The sequence below is a fragment of the Cebidichthys violaceus genome, unplaced genomic scaffold, assembly GCF_023349555.1.
Source record: "Cebidichthys violaceus isolate CVI_PGR_0920_01 unplaced genomic scaffold, fCebVio1.0.p SCAF_17, whole genome shotgun sequence".
Classification (NCBI taxonomy): domain Eukaryota; kingdom Metazoa; phylum Chordata; class Actinopteri; order Perciformes; family Stichaeidae; genus Cebidichthys; species Cebidichthys violaceus.
In genome coordinates, this window is record NW_027176340.1 from 5,005,207 (window position 1) to 5,020,123 (window position 14,917).

The 14,917-nt window shown below is 44.6% G+C and overlaps 1 protein-coding gene across 2 annotated transcripts in view; it reads left to right on the top strand.

The window, feature by feature from the left end:
* The window catches only part of pax7a (paired box 7a), a 44,246-nt gene extending 29,569 nt beyond the window's left edge, over nt 1–14,677 (top strand). For both annotated transcript variants that reach the window (XM_068712281.1, XM_068712282.1), the window contains exons 7-9: nt 312–505; nt 12,134–12,377; nt 13,563–14,677. In XM_068712281.1, coding sequence (XP_068568382.1) covers nt 312–505; nt 12,134–12,377; nt 13,563–13,678 — 554 coding nt within the window. In that variant the 3' untranslated portion in view covers nt 13,679–14,677. The remainder of the gene's footprint in view (nt 1–311; nt 506–12,133; nt 12,378–13,562) is intronic.
* Nucleotides 14,678–14,917: the final 240 nt, after the last annotated feature.

The following is a 14,917-nucleotide window of genomic DNA, read 5'->3' on the forward strand; positions in this document are numbered from 1 at the left end:
TATGTTCATGTGAATAACATTATAAATTAAATATGAACCATGTGCAGCTTATAACAACCATGCAGCAAGTAGTTATGCTTACAATCACATCTTTGTCACAGTGAAACAGAAATGAGCCTTCACCTAATAATGCCTTTGCATAAAGAGACATTTCTCATTGCTAATCAATTTTGAAGGACGCTTAATGTGTGCCTTATGACTTAGTGACCTTCGGCTTTGAGGCTGCTATTTGAGGATTCTTGCTTAGCCTCAGTTTAAGTGTGTGTTTCCCTCGATTCTCTCTCACCTGTTTATGTTGTTCTTGGTGTCAGAGGGCAGCACATTGCACAGACCCCAACCCCTGCCTCCATCCTCCATGCACCAGGGAGGCCTGACTGCTGACGGAAGCGCCGCTTACGGCCTCTCGTCCAATCGCCACGGCTTCTCCAGCTACTCCGATACTTTCATGAGCCCCTCAGCATCCAGCAACCACATGAACGCTGTCGGCAACGGGCTCTCCCCACAGGTCAGTCCAACAAGTTTCACCTCCACAAAGGTTACCAGTTTATATAATGTTCCTACCAGTAGGTCGAATTCCCATCCATCAGTCTACCACCCTCCTCCTCCTCCTCCTCCTCCTCTCGCTATTCACAATATTTAATTGTATTTGAGTGAAATTAAAAATTCAGAAACAGCATGTTCAGCAAAATAACTGCCAGTGTGGGCTTTTATGTTCGCCTTCCAAAGCCCTGGATTTATTTTAGCTACTCTAAATTGCTACATTTGTAAAACAATTGGATTAACATCAACAAATTAAAATTCATCTTGATAGTACCGCAAGTACTCAAGCTGCTCCAAACAGTGATTTTGACTTTCCTGGGACATCTAAATCCTTGCGCTGAGCAGTGAGAACACATGCAGATGAAATAATTAGCTAAAGCTTATAAATGTAGACCCATAATCTTCTTCACGTAATTGTCTGCTGCTGGAAGACTCACGATTTTCTTCATCTCTTTACTGCATGATTTCCATGGCAGCTCTGTGTTCAGAGTGTCAGAAGCGATGTGCTCTCTTCTTGTGGGGTTTTCTAGTAGGTTTTTTGGTGGACACTTCACATGCTCTTGTGCATTTCTTCAATGATAAAGAATATTACCAAGGCTACTTAGGTTTCTGGGTTTCTTAATTGGCGGTTTAAATCCCCAAAATATATTCTTTACACAATCTCCTCTGTGCCATCTTAATGTGTGACACAGTATGTGCAGGTTTGTTTCCTTCCTCTTCTGAAAAGCGCTGGGTTTAACATGTTAACCTCTTTGGACACCTCCATTAATGAGCGTTTAAATCCGGCTCTATGGTAAGGGTTGAGCTTTAAGTAGCACAGAATGAAAAATGATTTGTATTGATGCAAATCGTGTGTACGGAGTGAATTATACACAATTACCCATCAATACTGGCCAGTCTTGCCCACCCTCACCAACAAGATGTGGTTAACAGGCAGAAAATAAGATTGAAATGGTGTGTAAAGAGTTGAAAATGAATTTCAATGCCGCATTTGTCCACAATTACCCCGTCGTTCACACGTGTTTTATTGGGAGTTCTTTTTTTTTTCTTCTTCAAATATTTCTCAAAGCAGATTGGAAACATTCTTGGTATTACCCTCTTTCTTCAGAGAAGAAAGAATTAAGGATTTTGTGACAAAAAAGAGATTTTCTCTCCTGCTAGAGCAACGGAGGATAACATGGAGGCTCACAGCGTGTTTGATTGTTAATCGTGGCACAGGGGCTTTAACTGCTAATGCTCTCACTGCAAACCTGCAGAAAAACACCAGGAACATGGAGTCGTTTTTTTTTTTTTTTTTCATTTTCATTAATGGCTCTCTCTAATACTGGCATGGGGTGCAGTGTCGCTTTCTCTCACTCTCTTCCCAGGCATTCAAGAATGTGTTGGGATATTAAACAGTTCCTGTCATAGTGAGGATTAGGACAGGAGCCTTTGGGCAACTGTACAGCATTGGATTTTCACAATTCAATTACTCTATCAAGTGTGTTTGATTAAAGTCTTTAAAAAAAACAAAAAACACCTGATGTGCATTTTACCTGTTTTTTAATTCAGGTATTTATTTAGAACTTAAATTGTGGATTTTATTTAATTTTTTTGAATGCATGTGGTGTTGATGTTTTGATGGGATGTTTGCACGGCACAGAATTGAAATGTATTGAATGCATGCGGAATGCTGTGTGGCATTCCTATCAGTCTCTCAGCATGGATATGAATGTTCCCACTGACAGCAGAATCAGAGTTCACTCTGTGGCGCAGCATCCTGCTGGGCTGGGAAGCCCCCATCTCTCTCTCTCTCTCTCTCTCTCTCTCTCTCTCTCTCTCTCTCTTCACAAACATGCAGCTATCCACAGCACATTAAAAAAAAACAACTCACAAAATCAACACAAAGTTTACCTTGTCCATGTCGGACCTGGTTTTGTCTTTGCATTTAAACAAATTTCAATCAACGAAAAAAATCAGTTTCACCTTTGGAAAATGATCGACACACGTGCAACACTTCACAGTTGATTTTCCGTATTTTACAGCAAGTTTCCTGTTTTCCCTTTCCTCTAATGGAAAAAAAGCAACACAAAGAAAGTCTCTATCGAGATGGAATTGAGAATTTGATATTGTAAGTTTCAGACAGCATCTGTTTGCATGAGATATGCTTGTGCATTGGTATGTGCAAGCTATTTCTTCAAGTGTCTGGCATTGATGGCCTAGCGGTTGCTGTAAAGATTGACAAAAATTCTCTGATTCCCAGTAAATGGGCTGCGGTGGCGTGGTGCCAAGTCTGTAATGGAATCCTGCAACGTTCAGCGATCCCGACAGGAGCTCGCGTCCATCCCAATCCCATAACCTATCCCGACAGCACACATTTTCCCATTACAGGCGGTGGAAAAGCCGTCCGCACTCAAACTGGTTGCTGTCATTGTGGGATATACAACGTGTTTGGCTGGTTGAGGGAGCAATATATTAGGGGTGAGAGTGAAGCTGTGCATGGCTGGGCAAAAGGTATGAAACCAGAAGTGTGTTTTGTTGTTGGTCTTGTTTCGTTTAGCGGCACAGCAGGGGTCGGCAAGAAGGAAAAGGCTAGGGCACAGGGGACAGGCATTCCAGTATTTTTCTATCTGTTGTTACCTAAAGATTTAAGCTCACGTCTGCTTTTTCTGTGTGGTATTTTTCGTTTTTAATATTCCACTTGAAATGGGCCTTTGTCTCGGCCTCAAATGGCCACCTTGATGCTTCAAATTTGAATTTTGCATATGTTGACTGAAAAACAACAGGACAGGCAGTCTTCCTATAATTGAAGAGGGCATGCTTTGACAGCCAACACACAGTCATCTATTAAGAATATTGTATACGTTCGACAAACCCTGGTAATGTGAAACTCTAAAGAGCCTTTTAGATACTTCTCAAATGCTTCTTTGAAGCAGTGTTCATGGGCATTTTATATGTGGGGAGACGTTTGTGCTGAATTCCTCATTATTGCATGACAGGGACACCTGCTGGGAGAGGAAAGGAAACAACTGCACGGACTGGAGAGCTGAAGCAATGCAAGAGGGGCTCAGTGGCAGAGCTTGGGTTTCACTCCTCAGAGAAATTTCTAGAAGTAATGACATCAGGGAATAAAAAGGGCTCAAAGCATTTCTATTGCATGAGTAAAAGCAGGAAATGTACTACTGAATGCGCTGCAGCGATGTTGTATGATGCTATTCAAAATGCTAGAGTGAAGGGATCAGGAGAGTGGGGAGTCAAAGGTGAGATGGATAGAGATTTTATTTCTGTTTTAATCAAGGAAGTTTGCAAAGTTTTGTGAGAAACTTTTTTTTTTTTTTTCTGTTTAGCAGTTTTATGAAAGTGTTGTGTGTTTTGGAATGACAAGGATATATGTGTGTGTATCTGAGGAGGGCCTTTGGGCTGTGTGAGTGGGCCGGGCCTCCACACACACACACACACACACACACACACACACACACACTCACACGTACACGGGATCAGAGGCAGAGCGGCTCTCACCCCTGCCTCCCTTTGATCTGTGTCCCCAGGCCTGCCTGCCCGCGCGGCGCTGCACCGTACCACGCACGCTGACACCATGCTCACCAGCGACTCCCCACAACTGTCTGAGAGAGATAAGCCAGGGGAGACTCCAAACTGTGCTGCTGCTCTTCCATTAGCTAGCGCAGACGCTTCTTTTAAAAACGGGATGAATTATTTTTAAGAAGCAAGCTCTGCCGTTGCCAAAAAAAAAAAAAAAATCGAGAGGGGAAAATATACGGAACAATCTGGAGCTCTGGCTTCATTCCGCCTCCCTCCCTGACTTCTAACAAGACATTCTGCACCTGAATACCAATGAGAGGGGGAGATTCATGTAGTCCCCCACATTATTAAAACTTGGGCATTAAGCCTCTCACCGGGCACTGTGTCAGCTGGCAGGCTCCACTGACAACAAATCAAAGGGGATGAGCACATAGCCTGCATTCATAGCTCAGCCACTCGCAGAGCAAGAGGGGGAATACATACTGGTTAATTAGAACTCCCATTAAAACAAATACTGTTTCAATTTGGCAAGTATAAAAAAAGATGTAAGAGGCTTTCAGAAAAAAGAGACCTGCTGTTGGCAGCTGCCAAGAAAATCCAGGGACTGTAAATCATATCCACTGGCTATACTGTTTCTGCACAGATTATTAGTGTTTGCTGTTGTTTTGCAACACTTTTGAACTCTGAGGAAAGATTCTGCGTCTGTGACACCAGAAATGCACTCTGCACACACCGTGGTCGTCGGCGTGTTGCGTTGGCTCTTCGTCTTCTGTATCTTGGTTTGTTTCTGCAGCTTGAAGAGACTTATATCTGCACGGACTGTATCGTTTTTTTAAGAAGGATGACTGAACCATTGGAATGGGTTTCTCATTCTAAACTCAGAGCTTCATGACACCTTACAGAACCAAAGAGCGCTGCTCATGCAGCACATAGCTGCAGCTTTACATGCAGGTCTCATAGCAGCTGACAATACTGCAGGCTTCCAGCCGCCTGTGTACCTGAGCCATTTGTTGCTCCCCACATCTCTAACGGCTCCCGAGCACCAAGTGAAGCCATTTTCTTTTCCATTCCAAAATATTTTCAGTTGGAGCTTTATGTATTCATAATCTATTTTTCACCTACCAACCTTCCTTCCCTCCATTTGGCTTTTTGTCATCCCATGATGCCTTGCCAATAGTGCTTTGCTCTTTCTCTCTCTCTCTCTCCCCACCTTCCTCTCTTGCTCCAACTCTCTCCCCTGGAGAGGCAGCTCTTCTCCCTACGCCCAGATGAAAGGCTATGGCGGACAATAAAAATGCTATTTAAATGCAAGGGTGTTTGTGTGCGAGTGAGAGATATTTCCTGCTGAAAGTGAGCTGCTGCATCCTGATAAATAGTAAATATAAGGGAATGTGATTTACATTTATCTTGCAGAGGCAGCCAATATGAATTTCAGTAAATCCTAGAAGATGGGGATTTAAGGAGGAAATTGACTGAGACTGATTCACATGCTGTGTGTCCTACGCAGTTGAAATGCCTATAAGGTGGAGAGTGATACTGCCTTTATTAAAGTATAGGCGCAGACATCGATCCTATCTAAAATACCTATTACACACGGACATGCACTGTGTCACATGCTCATATGCGGCAATTCCCAATCTCATACATACACAATTTGAAGGTGACTTGCACGGAAATAATATTACAATATAATAAGAATATTATTAATAATGAAGAGCTGTGACAGCAGGCTGCTGGGCAGGTGAAGTGTCTGTGGGGCATACGCTGGGTGAGACCATATCTCTGGGGTCAGGGGTCAGGGTGCAGGGGGTTATGGGACGGCTGGGGAAGATGGAAGGCTGGTTCGCTGTGAACCTGTCCTGCTAGCCGGAGGTCTCGGGTTGTTGTCTATCTGCATGTGGTTCCTCTTAGTTCCAGATGCCACTCTGACAGGTGCATAGCTGTGATTAATACTCTCTCTGACTTCTTCTCTCTCTCACGTTTTCTCATTCTGTCCTTCCTTCCCCCCCGTCTCCTCCCGCATGTCCCTCATTGGTTTCCTGGTCCCTGCTCCGCTGCGGACTTTGCGTTGCTTGTGACCCTTTTTGCAAAGTTGATCTAACACTCACAGTTTGCTTAGCCTTTTTTAAAAAAAAAGGGCTTGAAATACAAGTATCTATTGCCAGCATGGTTCATTGCTCGTGTCTCTTTCTCTCTCCTCCTCTTCTCCTCCTCACAATATGATGAGAGTGGGAGGAGGTTGGGTCCTCAGCTGGTTGTCTATTGCAGCAGCTCTCCACACTCAGTCTCCAGCTGAGAGCTATTTCACTATTTATTTACATGTAATTATGGCTATGAGGTGCAGATATTAACACTGTCAAGAACAATTTGACCTGACATTTTTCACTAGACCTGGCCCCTGCGGTTTTTAGCAAACAACCCCCACCCTCCTCCTCATCTTCCTCCCCTTTTTTTTCTCCTTCTCTCCCTCGATCCGCCTCGCTTTCCTTCTGGAGCTGCTCCCACACACACACACACACACACACACACACACACACACACACACACACACACACACACACACACACACACACACACACACAGACCCTGCCTCGCTGAAACCACTCTCCTGGAATCAGAAAATCTGCCGTTTAATTTAAAAGAGGCGTTGGTGCAAGGTGCGGAGAGTTGAAGTCTGCCTGTGTGTGTGTGTGTGTGTGTGTGTGTGTGTGTGTGTGTGTGTGTGTGCGTGCGTGTGTGCGTGCGTGTGTGTGTGTGTGCGCTTTGAAGGGGCCTCTCTTGTTCCCAGTGGCTGAATCCATCCCATAGTTACTCAAGCATATCACTAGCAGAGAATAGAGGATTGCTCCCCACACGTTCTCCAATTGCAGTCCAATAGACGGCATATTAACCTCTGGTTAGCGCGGGGGCCAAGTTTATAGCTTAAACTGTGGGATGTTTAAGAGGGAGGGGGACCTTCCTTCAGCTTGAGCAGCTGTGCTTTCTTCAACACTAAAACTAACATGCCCTAAAGTGGGCTGGAGAGGATTTAGCTTAATGAAAATTTGCAAAGAGAGAGAAAGAGGAGGTATGGACAACCCTTAAAATAAATATTCCTTTTCCACTTGTTTTAGCTTCCTTTGTACGCATGAACAGCTTCACAGGGAGAAGGGACACAGGCGCAGGATGGCTAACATGTTGTGAGGAGTGACAGCTTGTTACAGTGCCCACTAATCGTCCTCATCTGTGCCTGACTTGTCAGTGCCCAGATTCTGTCAGTGCCAATCAGCCAATTAATTGAACACAATTAGCAACCCCCCACCTCCTCCCCCATACAGACCACATTCTTCAAAGGCTCATTTCTCTCCCTCCAGCACCCTTCACCCTTCCTCCCATTCTACCTCTCATTCTGTCTCTTCATCCTATGGCGCTGGTGGAAGACACTTTTCAGTTTTTATTAATGTGCCGCGGCCAATTAACGCAGTGGCATGCAGGCCAGAGCTCGTCATCTGCTGCCTGCCACCGTCCCGGCTGTCTGCTGCGGCCCCACGCCACCCCTCGCGCCACCTCCACCGTGACCAAAACGCTTTAATTCAATTTATGCAATCACTGTTATTTTTAAATAGTCATTTTGTCTGCTCAGATGAGGGGCCTTACTGCCCGCTGGGCCGGCCCTCTCATGTGAGGGATGGGGGAAGGGTGGGACGTTGTGGGAGCAGGAGTCGAATGACTTTGGGGTCCCTGATATTTTCATCTGTTATTTATTCTTTCATCTCTGTTTTGTTTCAGGTTATTAGATGTTTGATTGATTCAGATTTAGAAGAGGATTTGATCCAATGAAAATTTTAGATTTTTTTCGCAATGTTATTAAAAAAAAATATCTGGATTTTTTTCTGCACACTATATATATATATATATATATATATATATATATATATATATATATATATATATATATATACTTTTATTTTTATTTTATTTATTTTTTTAAGACACTATGTTCAATATTTTGGCAGTTCTCAAAGTCAGACAATGGATCTTTATGACAGCTGGGTGTCAGAATTAAACAGTATATTCTCGTCCTGTAATCACACCCTCAGGACTGGCCTTCAAATATTGATCTGAAATTCAGTGTCATCACTGTCTTTAATCACTCTCTGCTGAAGCGAGTATCAGCCAGGCAGATCTGCAAAGGTGCAAGATGCTATTCTGCACCGCCCAGATAACTTACAGACATTTGGAGTGCTCATTTTTCCCTGTCTGCCCCGGTGACCTCTGCCTAACTTAAAGGTACATCTTGGGGGCATTTCGATTCGGGCAGAACAGGGTGCTATCGGTGACAGAGGAACTAATCCAGTCTTGCGCAGATTAAGAGTATTTGTGGAGTGGGGTGTGTTGGAGCTGGCGCCTGGAATGGAACAGAAGGGGCTCCTATCAGCTCTCCAGGCAGGCTAGCCCTCAGGCCAGCGCAGTCCTACAGGAGTCTTTGTACTTCCCAAAGCCTCCACTTTCCTCTCACTCACTCTATATCACTTTCTCTCCCCTCTTCTTCCCCTCTCGCCCTCTTTCTATAGGCTATCATATTTTCACTGCTCCGTTTCCTTTTTCACATTTGTGAATTTTGTATTCTTTTAGTCCAACACAAGAGTTCATGTGTCCACTTATTATCGTCAGGAGCTTGAACGAGAACTAAGAGTCACAATATAATTTTTTCTGAGTCACAAATTTGAGGCAATTTAAGTTCATACTGCCAAGTATAAAAAAAAACATAACTGCTGCACATTTAAATATTGTGGAAGATATTAGAACTAAATTGTCAAAATGCAATTACAACAACAACTTTTAATGACAAAAATGTGTTGCAGCACATCTGCACTCTATTTCTTTGCAGACTTTCCCCCCTTCTTTTTGTTTTTACTTTTTTTTTTTCTTGTAACACTCACTGTTTCTCTCAGCTCTGTCTCTGTCATATTGTTTTATTCTGGAAAGAAATCCAACAAAGAACATCTCGTCAAACATTCACACAGACAAAAAAAAATGTAATTTGACTGTTGAAGAAATTAGGGAGGTATGAAAGGGCCTCTTTTTGTGTTTCAAGTGCGCTATTTATTTATCTGAAAGGATGCACATTGTATCAATTTACACTCCCCCATTCACTTCGCCACAGGCTGGAGGGCTCAGAAGTTGAGAGAATTAATTACTTTTTTATTATTATTTATAAAGTAATCTATCTGTAGAGAGGGAGCGGAAAAAGGAGAGGGTGAGGGGAGGGGAGGGGAGGGGGGGTGAGAGAGGCAGGGAAGGCCCTGGAGCATTGTCCTTTAAACTAGGTCCTGGCTCACATTATCTCCCAAACCAGCACTCACACAACGTCAAACAACAAACGAACTCTGGGCTGCTGAGGACGCTGTATGCAAGAAAAAGAGAGGGAGGTGGGGGGAGAGGAGAGAAGAGGAGAGGGAGGGACGGTGGGAGGGTGGGAGGGAGAGACGCAGTGAGAAAGTCTTCTCTGAAAGAGTGTAAAGATGTTAGGAAAATAATGTGGTTGTAAAAAAAAATTCTCATCTCTACATTTTGCACTAATTTAAACTCCACAAGTCGTCTGTTTAATGCACCTGTGTATATACTGAGAGGTGTAATTTAACACTTGAGTGACATTCTGGTGCACCAGACCCCATTCAGTGAAACTCCATCAAATATTGCACTGACAATAACCATGTCAATCCAAAAACCACATTCCATTAATATCTATCAAGCTCAAGCTGTGTGCATGTTATATATATATATATATATATATATATATATATATATATATATATATATATATATATATATATATATATATATATACAAATATTACAAAAAGCCTCCTCTGTGAATAAATTCACTGGCTATGAGTTTGCCAGCAGGAATACTACACTTTGTGCCACAATTTAATATCTATAAAGCCTTGTTTTACATAGCATAGAGTGGAAGAAAAATGTGCAGGTATCTGGCTGCAAATGTGTTTTACTAAGCGTCATTCAACCCCTGAATGTGAAATGAGAGAACTTTATGGGGACATCAAAGTAGCAAAGCCATGTCATTTAAATGGACCTATTAAAAACATAAAATACTGTAGATCTGGGTGAAAAAGACTCAACAACAACACATTCAAGCATGGCACTAAAGTCATCTCGATCAGTACCTTCTTCAGATTGAGAGGACAATGTTTAAACAGCATTCATTTTTGTTACAGTGGCGTGAACACAAAATGTAACTGACACACAGCTAATGAGAACCTGATGACTCCAGAAGAGCTTACCTTCTCCCCACTTGCAAAACTCAAATAATTTAGACAGAATCGTCTTTGGGGGAAGGACGACTGAAGGATGGCGACGTCCTCACACATGACAACACTTGTTAGACTCTAAAGTGGTCGACCCTTCCTAATTCGCTAAAATAGCAGAGCTGCTACAATGTCAGTGATAAGAAGTCATTTTCTTTTGAAGAACTTTCATGAGCATGAATAATATTCGGCCCAATTGTTGGCTATTCTATTTCATGAGGAAGCGATGTAATCAAGCTTCAATTAACCAATGACTAAAATGGACTCATGCCCTCCAGCTGTCTCTCTCAGGACCCTCACAAGCCCCCCCCCCCCCCTTCACTCTCAGCCATCACAACGCATCAGGACACATACTCCTCTCTTCCTCCTTAGAGTGTGCAGCTCGACTCCATATGGGAGGAAGCATCACATGTGTCCAGCATGAAGAGAGCCATGAATCTCCCTCTTATGGATACATGTCACATACTTTGTCCGTGGACCACAGATGTGGAGGGGACGAAGGGTGGGGGTTTCCATACTGATAGAATTAACATGTGGAAATGACTAACCAGCCTTTATGTTTCTGATGTGCTTCGAGTGCTTCATATTTCCTGGGAGGCCTTTTCCTGAAGATATGATTCATTTGCAGAATATTGTTAATTTTCCCTCTGTGGGATATTCCTGACTTAGTGCATCATTTGTGGACTTTGTGGACATTTACGCCTTCGCCTCTGCATTGTCTCTATGTTTGCAGCGTATGTGTGCATGCACGCATGTGTCCATTCATGTCTATATGCATGCAAACATATGTCTGCATGTGTATCACCCCTGTGTAACCACCTCCATGATGGGCTAATTGGTTTAGCAGCCGAGGGGCCAAAGGCCAGTGCAGCATAGCAAAACTCAACATGAACCTGATGTTGAAGGGAAGGCTTCCATGCTATAGGAGGGAAGCATGTGTGGGACAATTCCCTTTTTTTACCACCCCCTCCCACACACATACTCCACTTTCCTTTTTCACTTAAAGAAACTCGCAGCATAAGAAAACTAAATTCTTCACAGTGTTCTGGGCCGCTGTGCTTCAGACTGAGGGAGCACGAGAAGTAATCTCTTCCATTTTAACATATTTTGAGACCTTCTTCTGACGAATGTCACATGCTATTACATTAATCTAGAATATTGAATTGGAAGCTTTTATACACTATGAATAATATACACACTGTGATATTCAGGCGAGCCTCAACCTGCAGTATCAGCGGGCCCCTCAGTAAGGTTTGTGGAGGCTACTTTGTGTGGGGATCTGAGGGGATCATTTACCAGTTCCAACTCCATTACTATTCATGAGATGGGTAGGCTAGGGGCGAGGGATTAGGGACTCCCTTGGTGCTTGTTGTGCTGTAGGCTCGGGCTCAGGCCTCAGGCTCCGGGACAGGGGCTGTCTGGCACGGATGGTGGGTCTATTATCACCCTGGGACCCTTCTGTCCCACAGCAGAACACTTACTGGCAGTGCCAGCTAATGGAAACAGTCTCTCTTGTTCCCTTTCTCCTTTTTTTAACCTCATCACTCTCCTTGTATCCTTCCCCCTGCTCTTTAAAAAAAAAATGGGGAAGTTTTTTCCTTTCCCCATTTCAAAGTTGAAATGGTGTATTTCTATTGGCATCTTTACCGTGAAGTGCTAGGATGGCACTATATTTGCAGAAAAAAAGTACTTTCCCTCAACTCTGTCAATGCTTTGATCCTCAATTTTCCAAATTTCTAACATCCTCCGTTCCCCCTTCCCCTCCAGGTGATGAGTATCCTGAGTAACCCCAGCGCCGTACCCTCCCAGCCCCAGCACGACTTTTCCATTTCCCCCCTGCATGGCAGCCTGGAGAGCTCCAACCCCATCTCAGCCAGCTGCAGCCAGCGCTCTGACACCATCAAGGACAGTCTGGCTTCCTCTCAGTCATACTGCCCCCCCACCTACAGCGCCACCAGCTACAGCGTGGACCCCGTCACTGCAGGCTACCAGTACAGCCAGTACGGCCAGAGTGAGTAAACCCTGCATTAACATTCATATACTGCGTGTTTGTGTTTAGCTTGAGTTGTTGCGCTTTTGTCGTTTTATTTGTCCGAACGAGAGACGTTCCTTTACATCCTCCCATTGAGTTGACTAAATTCAGAAAGCCTATGAAGTGATGCCCAACTCCCAGGCAAGAGAGCCTCATGACCTTTGCACCTTGGTTGGTGGAGGCAGACACGTGCTCTTGATAAAGACCCCCCCCCCCCCCCCCCCCCTCAACCCACCACCAACACCACCACCACCACCACCACCATCCTCCTAGAGAGCTGCCTTAGTCACACCCCACTCCACTTGGATGGGAAAGAGGAGAGGGCTACTTCAAAGAACGGCACACCCTCAGGGGCCACAGTGTCCTCTTGCCCACCTCTTTCTCTCTTTCTCTCTTCTCCATCACACACACACACACACACACATGCACACACACCCTCAGGGCAGGAAAGAGTTTGCTTTATTAGATTAGCATAATTGACTGATGCTGTCACAGCCATTCATAAGAGGTAAAATGAAGCACACTTCCCCAACAAGCCAGCCAGCGCCAGCTAGCCGACATTTGTTTGTATTTATATGCAGCTTCAAATCTGCTGCATTGTGCATCTTTTTTTTTGTTTTTTATGTTGTTGTGCGCGTGTGCGCGTGTGCACGTGAGCGCGTACCAATGCGATGTGTGCGTACCAGTGTTCTGTCAGCAAGCAAGAAACTGATGGCAGTGCGGATGTGAGCTGATGTGAGGTTAATTAAGATGGTGATTGAGCACAGTAGATGGGTAATGAATGGAGGAGAGAGGAGAGAGCTGCTGTCTGAGGATGAAAATGATCGGCCATGTGGAGTGTGGAGGGCATGAAATCAGAGATGCCAAGTGTAATGAAGACTGGCACACAGAACACACACAGGGACCCGTCTGAGTGACAGCATGGAGACTTTTACCAGGATGCACATGCTCCGTGCCAGCAGCGTGCCAACCTCAGACAAGGGACAGGGGAAGGGTTTTTTATCTTTCGCTCTCACTCTGTGAATTGTTTTTCCTTTGACTCACTCGCTTCTGCCACAACTTATTTCAGCCTTAATCAGAGGATTGAAATGAGAGTGAATGGGACTTTTGTCTCAGGAATCTACCACCTGTCTGACATGAGGTTTTTCTTTTTGTCTGTTGCAGCTGCTGTGGACTACCTGGCTAAGAACGTGAGCTTGTCCACCCAGAGGAGGATGAAACTTGGAGACCACTCGGCCGTGCTGGGACTGCTGCAGGTGGAGACGGGACAGGCCTACTAAAGCCCCTCCCCCCCCCCTCCGGGACGCGCCCTGCTCCACTCTCCTTCGCCCTCTGCCACCCTTCTCCATGCTCCATCAAGTCTGGACTCCAACTCCAGCCCGCCTCTCTGCTGCTTGCTCTGCAGCCCAACCATGACATCCGCGCACAGACACTTAGCCTCGCTGTGTATCAGAGAAAGTGACGCTTGCGGGTGTGACAAGACACTTTGGGGAATTGAACTAAACTTTGCACGCCACTGTCAACCACCAGGCGGCTCTGCACCCTCTCTTCTAAATCTCTGTGGGTCTCTGGCTGCTCCTCAAACAAACACCTTCCCCAGCCCCAAACCTTGTTTTGCTTTGCTCAGAAGGCCAGACAGCACCCAAGAACACCAGAGGATGGTCGGCCGCCTTGGCGCGGGTTCCTGTTTGTCATGACTGCATTCCAGCGAACATTTAGAGCCATCAACAACATGTACTTTGACCTTGCTGTTCATAGTAGTTAACAAAGCCAATATCATTTGAACGACTCTTATTCTTGTTCCGTTTTGATATTGTTAAGATTATTGTTGCTGTTATATGATTATGGTTAATGTGATTTATGTTGTTCTTTGATTCCATTCGTATCTCTTTTCTCTGTTAGATGTTGGTGTGTAAAACACAGTGCGGACGACTGAGGCGATTTGGGAGTGAGTGTCTGTTGCTTGTGCATGTTTTGCGAGTCGGCACAGTTACACAAAGAGAGGATGATTGTTTTCCAAGCTGCTGTTCCTCTGCCTGTTCCCTGAGCTCTAATGTTCGTGAGCGATTTGACCTTCCCACTTTCATATTCATCTTGACATTCCTAAAGAACTTGGCCACTCTGTGGGAAGTCTGGCTGGATGGATTCTGCAGGGAATTAAAGCAGCGTTTTGGCGGCCAATAGCTTTCCCCTTCTAACCTCCATCCCATCCTTAGCCGCGGTCCATGGGGAGGGGGGCATTGTTTGCAAAAACAGGATTGGGGAAATTAATGTATTTTGTTTAGAAATATGGACCTTGCCAAGGAGGGCTAGCTCAATTCCCCCACCCCCCCCCCCCCCCCCCTCCACTCCTCCCAAATCCCATCTGCCAGGGAACCCTGTGTGACTTTAACAGCAGATTAAATCACACAAAATAATGTCAACGCTAATTCACAGTGACCCTTCCCATTACTAGCCAGTATTTCTGTTTTTATAGAATAATTAGCTCATTTTGTAAATTCACCTTCAGTTGGTTTCCA